General features: G+C 37.0%; 1 protein-coding gene across 1 annotated transcript; it reads right to left on the bottom strand.

Moving 5' to 3' along the window:
• Window positions 1–6,075: 6,075 nt before the first annotated feature.
• LOC101303672 (phytosulfokines 3-like) lies at window positions 6,076–6,525 on the bottom strand. Its single transcript, XM_004292053.1, has 2 exons — window positions 6,331–6,525; window positions 6,076–6,210 (listed from the first exon to the last, which is right to left on the bottom strand). Exons 1-2 carry the CDS (start codon window positions 6,454–6,456, stop codon window positions 6,076–6,078), a joined length of 261 nt encoding a protein of 86 aa, XP_004292101.1. The 5' UTR covers window positions 6,457–6,525.
• Window positions 6,526–7,229: the final 704 nt, after the last annotated feature.

The following is a 7,229-nucleotide window of genomic DNA, read 5'->3' as shown; positions in this document are numbered from 1 at the left end:
GCTGATAATCTTTGCTTAGTTCATGTCAGTCCTTGTGCCTGTTTTCAGTGTGTTGGTTATTAGTACATTGTTTTGATGTACCTTATTTATACCTTTCTGCAGGCTCTTGTGCATGCTTCTATTTGAGTGCGTAAGCCTGCTCTTTTACAGGTAACCACAAAGTCTGTTAATTTGTACCAGAGGTATATATTGACAAGATATTTATGTTATAATTTCCAATGCAACTGGATATAATTTCAGCTTGATCTAAAGAATATTAAGTTGGTTTTAGGGTATCATTATAGAATTCTTCTCACATTGCAGATGTATGTCATCTTTAGCATATATTACATTAAGAATGTGGATTTTAGATCACAGGAGATTGGCATGATGGATGCTTTATTGATGTGTGAATTTTTATAATTGCAATTTTGTTTCCTATCATCCTTATGTAAAATGCAGTGTCATTTTATAGTTTTGGAGTCATACCTATATCTGCCTCTACTAATTTCATCTTTGTCATGGTTAACCATTTCAGGCAGCTCTAGCATATGGGTTGATATGAAATCAGTTTTGTCAGCAAAGGGAGCTGACAAGGGATAAGGCAGTCCAAGCTCTCTCACTGTTATATTAGTTTTAAGTTGTTACTTTTTTGTTAGAAATAGTATAGTTTTGCTTTGTAATGTATGTACTGAGATTCAAGCCTTTTGGTTTTGATGATATATATTAAAATCTTATGATTTTGGTGTTTTCTCACTAGATGTTCTTGCTATATCAATCAATCTAATGTAGTATCACTTCTCTATGAACAACATATGTCTCCTAGTATATGGTGACTAGAATTCTTTCAGACGATAGAAAATTAGTTGTTGAAAACAACCTCAGACTACATATTGTTCAAATGAAATCAAAAATCTGTAGTCTAATGCAACAAGAGACGACATAAATGTGTCATAACAAACAACTTCATACTACAGAAAGTGATGTATTTTTATGGTCCCTATACAGTATTCAACGACATATATATGTAGTGTTTGCACATTTCAAGTACATTAATCTGTAGTTATAGTGCAACATCAACAACATTATTCTGTAGTGCAATTCTAAAACAGACGACAGAATATCCTCGATCCTTTAATTTTGAGTAACTCAGACGACACACACTTTAAGTTCATCTATCGTGTGAGTGCATGATAGTCCACGGTTTTTATCCGTCGTCTGAGTTGTATAGAGACGGCAGCCACTTACGTTACAAATTTTTACGCTATCAGACGACAGTGAATGTCTGTCGTCTGAAGCGTTTTGTGACGTAGTGATTGATATTAATAGTGAATCGTTATCGACCTCAGTTCTCAACTCCTCACCAGTACGCAATATATTAGCACGATCTGATATGATGTTATTGCAGATCGATCGATGTGTAAGTACCTTGTTGCTGCCATGTAAACCACAACTCGGGAATGCAATGCTGATCACATATACCTGCATTTATACACAAGCTAGTCTGAACGCTATGCAGATGCTTTGGTTTAATTTTCGACCAAAATGGGGTACTAGCCATGTGTGGGATTGATGACTCTTCGAAATGCAATGTTTGATTCATATATACATATGGGACCATGCAATAGAACACCCTGCATGATGCCCTAGCTGTAAGGCAAAAACAAGAAGAGGCACTGATATGGAAGTGTGTGTATCAACAGAGAATGCTATATATCGACTTCATCGATCGAGTATATGAATGATTCATCTAGTGTTAAAGAGACGTGAGAGAGAGAGAGAGAATGATTTTACTGTTAGTTGTTTTAAACCTAACTTAGAATTGAACCTTATTGGTTTACCTAATTGTTCCATCATGCATGCATGTATGATTCACAAATCACAATGTGCAATTTTGTACATGAAAGATTGTTCAGATTGATAATGAATTAGTATAATTAAGAAGATATGAACGATAAATTGCTAGATCAACACATATGAACTGACACGACCCACCCCGAATTTCATCCTGAAACCCGAAGTAAGTCGTGCAGGGACCACCTTCAAGAAAGATATTACCGAAAATTCGGCATAACCTCCCTTGAAAATGGACAACCTTTTCTAAAGAAAACCTGCAAACACTCCCAAAAAATTCAATCCCACCTTAACTCCTGAAGCTTACGTGCTCCCCAAATATAACCACCACCAACAATAACCTAACATTATCCAAACATGAAAATATAATTATCCAAATAAGATAACATAAATCATCCGACAAATATTCTAAAATGACAACATGCCTTCACTCACAACCGAAATAATATACATTAAACCCAAATATTCAGAGCTACTAGACACTAGCGGAAGTAAGAAAACACTGGTAGGTTAAATAAGTAACCTACGGATGAAAAGTAGTGGAAATGCGGGCGACTATGTCTCGTCTCCTACTAGGTCCAACCCGTACTCTGCAGACTGGGCATTTTAAAACGAAGGGCCCAGGGGAAAACATTTAATAACATTAGAGTGAGTGGACAAAAATAAATTAATAAAAAAATATTTATGCTTCCCCATTTTAATTTCCAAAAAATATATACTGCATGCGGCAGCTCAAAAGCACTCAACTCATAAACTGGCAATTTCACGACTAGCTCCGGCTAGTCACCAACTCAAATAAAATGGAGCCTCTCAGGCTAAATTATATATAATCATATATTCGTATGTATTTACACTCGTCAGACTCCTTGTATGAATCCTAGAAACAATTTTGAAAAATAGAAATTCATACAAGCCTACAACGCTAGCGTCTAACGCTCACGTTGCGCCATAATGGTATTTTTCCTCATTATGACCGAAGAGGACGGTGTATTTATATACGCGTGGACTCCCTATATGAAAACCTAAATAAACCAGAAAAGAAAGTAGTTTTCATATAGGGCTATGACGCTAGTGTCTAACACTCACGTCACACCATAATAGCATTTTACCTCATTATGACGGACCAAGCACGTATGGCTAGCTAGCATTTATATACATACTATACTCATAATATCCATAAACATATCCACCGAAAATCTCATTTTTGGGGTCTCTCCAAAGAAGGAAAATTTCCAAATATTCGAGAAATAAATAAATCTCAAGAAAAGAAATAAATGATCAACAAATTAATTCATCGCATGCTTTTCAATTTAACACAAAGGTCCACTCACAAATTAGACCTAAGCCTGACGACGCTCCGAGGCTTCCTCTGCTCGGGCCTCCTCTCGTCCTGTTCCAAATATATAATTAATTTCCCACTAAAAATCCAATAATTAAACACAATGGGCAAAATTAAACGTGAGCCTCCCACACACTCATCATTGCGCAACTTCGCCATTCCTAACTCAAATGGCTCAAACTTCACCAAACATACCGGCAGCCCTAATTACAACTTTCCACAGATTAGTGGCTTAAATCCTTCGGCCGGATTCTACATTAATCAACTGCCAAAAATACCACACTTTGGAAAATCATAAACCTATCCAAAACTCATCCAAAAATTCCATAATTCACTTCAATAAACTCCCCTTAATATTCCAAATTTAAAAACATTAAAATCTCCCAACCAGTGGCGGCGCTGGTGCCAGCCCCGCGGGCAGCGGCGGCTGGAGGCCGATTCCGGCGACCTCTAATTCCTATGAAATTTTGACAGCATAATCCTCTCATCATGCTCTACAACTTTCCTAACTAGCACAAACCCAAAATCCAAGTCTAGCTATGCCAATCGAACAAAAACATCAAAAACGTCCTAGAACTTCCACCTCAAATTTCTCCTTACCTGTAGCGAACCGAAGTGAGTCCTTTTAGGGCAAGGCAACTGGGTTAGAGACCTACAAAACCGTTCCAAGCTTGCCGGAATTGGTGGCCGGAGGAGGGAGTTCCGGCGATAGAGGACTTTGGGCAGCCCGAGGTTCTAGGCGAGAGAACTCCTTCACGGCGGCGCTAGGGTGGCTGTCACCAGTCTAGGGATGTAGCTGGGTCGGAGGGCAACCGAACGGGACTGGTGCGGCAGTCCCAGGCGGCCGGACGGCGGCAGACGAGCGGCCGGAATGTCTAGCAGCGGGAGAGACTCGGGGAGAGAGAGAACCGGGAGGAAGAGAGAAGAAAGAGAGAAGAAAGAAATGCTTTGGGCCTCCATACCCGGTCCAAGTCCAAAAATATACCCAACTCCCCCAAAAATTTACACCCCAAAATAATACCCTAATAAAAATTACCTTTTACTAGCTAAAATTTACCATTTTTACCGTCGTCATAAATTTCTCCTACGAAAAACTCTCCGAAATAATCGTCCCCCAAAACCCCTCTAGGGACCAATTAAATTATAACCTCAATGACGGAGACGGTAAAATTCTTATTATAACTAAGCTAGTAAATAAAGTAAAAATTTAAGGGTCGGGATGTGACATGAACTGTTAGCGAGTCTTCTTCTACACGACTTAAGTCATAGTCTCCTATCATGTAATCTTTGTATAGATTTCTACCTCTTAGCTTAGCTTGGTTACCAAGTAATATTGTATTATAAATACTCATCCTTGTACATATAATTGAATCAATGAAATACAACTTCTATATGGTATCAGCAGTTTCAGGTTCTTACCTCTAGCTTTTCTTCTTTTCCAATGGCCTCTGCTTCCGCCACTTCCTCTTCATCTGTTTCCCACCCCCCTTCACCCGATACAATTAAGAACTTGTACGTACGTGGCTCTCGAAGTTTCAAACTCAGACTAAATTAATTGGCAAGCTCGTTCTCATTTTGACTATACATGAAGTTGATAAATACAAGTGCATAGCCGTTTGCATTAGCTTGTTATGCCAAGCCACAACTTTTGTAACATATGGCATGAATACGATTCATCATCACTTAATTGGGAAAGTTTTCTCGTTGAATAATACCAGTCGAGTCATCATAATACTAGCTAGCTCCCATAACATGGGTCTCTATCTATATAGGATTCTATCTATATTATCATGATGCTATATATGTTCATGCTTGCCTGCTTGGATTGCTTCCCATGCTTAAAACATCATGATGGTGAGGATGAGAATCGAAATTCAACATACAATAATTACATATAATTAACAACTCGATCGTCTATCTGTGGACATTATACGTATGATTATGTCCATTCAAATTATGGTGAGGATCAATTGATTAACGTACACTTGTTTATAAGTGGACAAAGGCGTTTAGGTTGGCTATTTTTAATTATTTCATGATAATGCAGTTTGGAAATGAGCTAGCTAGTAATTAACAATATTTACTATAATTTCTATGACATATGTATATATTAAACTGATACAGACATTATATGTATATTTCACGTGTTCTTGTATTCTAGCTTGGTCAGAATTATTAGTTTTACACTTTTACATGTGTGGTATAATTTACAATGGAGGGTAGAGGAGGTCGATAGAAGAAGCACCTTGATCCGGTTCTATATGTCCGATTATATATTTCCCTAGCATTTTCCATTAGTTCTACATCTAGATCTATATCATAGTTGGAGAATTTGGTTGTAGTATTCTGGTCACATTCTCACATTCCATTCATGTGAGTTTAATTAGATGGAGTTTGTTGATCGAGTTCGTTATTACATGTAATTGATCGTTTGACATCAACTTTCTCTTAATGCAATGTGCTTTATAAAGACACGGGATTTAGTTGTGACGGTACTCTGATAATGTTCGCAGGTTCTTCTTTAGGTTGTTTTTGCTTTTGTGAACTTAGGGTTCATATTTGGTTTGAAACATTTAGTATTTGAGGTGATGTTATTTTTCGATGATCAAAACTAGTAAAGATAAAAACCAACTTTTCTGTTTGATTCTTTCAATTGCAGGATCCAAATGTATTGCAAATGAAATTGAGATAGACGAACACACAGCAAATAAAAGATCCAGAAACTGAAGAACTTCAATATATATGTGATCGATATCATCTACACAAAGTCACAAACTGGCCGTATTACTACACAGGAAACTTCCTAAATATAACCGAGTAATATGAATACAATGATGCAAATCAGTACATACATGTACTACTCAAACATTGAGTAAAATAGATACATATAATATGTAAAAGTTTCAAGGGTTGCCCTTATGTCTATAGATACAATCAATGTGAACAGCAAGAGTTCTTCTCATCAGACACTCTTCTTCATCAACTCCCTCGCAGCTCTCCTCCGCCATCACTTTTTCGACTTCAGCATCCTTCAACCCCTAAACCATAACAACAGATCAAGAACAACAAATTTAGAAAACACACCCAGAAACTGACTGCTCTAAACCAAGTGACCGACTACATGACGGATCGAAATAGCTAGCTGAAGTTGTTATTACCTCATGTTGGACTTTCATTGTAGTAACGTCTGGAGAAGAAGGCACCTCCCGAGCAGTGGAGGTTATTGAGAGGAAGAGGAGGAGAGCGGCGATGATGCAGAGGTTGGTGAGCTTGCAAGACGACATGGTTTGAGCTGCAGTTTGATTCTCGAAAACGATGAGCTGCTGCTATGACCTAGTGAGAGGATTGAGGATGGATGACTCTATGGACTGAGAGTAGCTAATTATATATAGGACTTGAAAGGCTAATATGTTTTTTTTTTTGGGCCGAAAGATGAGTGAGAGAGGAATGACCCCCTAACACTCTTATGTATTAAAAAAGAAAAAAAGAAACATTAAGAGAGGGGGATTAGACCAAAACCTCTCATAACAAAATAACAACGAAACAAAATCAGATGAATGATTCATTTCGGCGTATGTCGTTGACCATTTTTAGAAATTTCCAAAAATACAGGTTGAATTTAATAATTTACCAATTCTTAAAAGTGGCTGATGCAATTTCTTTTTTAGATTAACTATAGCCTACAAACGAAAATGTGTCTAGCAACCGACATATGTTTTAGTTAAGATATAGAAAATAGATAATTTCATAACTTATTCAAGACCAGAAGACACTTGCATCGGCTAACGTCCTACACCAAAAGTATTAAACTCAAAATAACAGATGGATGTAGTTAAGATCGTGTTGTTTTTGTTTGAAATCAAGAAACTAGAAATTATAATGTATATCTAATGATATTTTATTATCAAATAGAATCGGAAATGAATCTTGATCTTAAAAAGTAAGATTAGTGAATGAAATACCATATAAGATTCCTAAAAGCTTCAAATGAAATGACTTACGAGTCTAAGAGCAATTAGATAAGCGAAAATACAGCAACAAAAAATTTTAAATCAAG

This window comes from Fragaria vesca, linkage group LG2 (assembly GCF_000184155.1).
Source record: "Fragaria vesca subsp. vesca linkage group LG2, FraVesHawaii_1.0, whole genome shotgun sequence".
NCBI lineage: Eukaryota > Viridiplantae > Streptophyta > Magnoliopsida > Rosales > Rosaceae > Fragaria > Fragaria vesca.
This window is presented reverse-complemented; position numbering and strand designations above follow the sequence as displayed.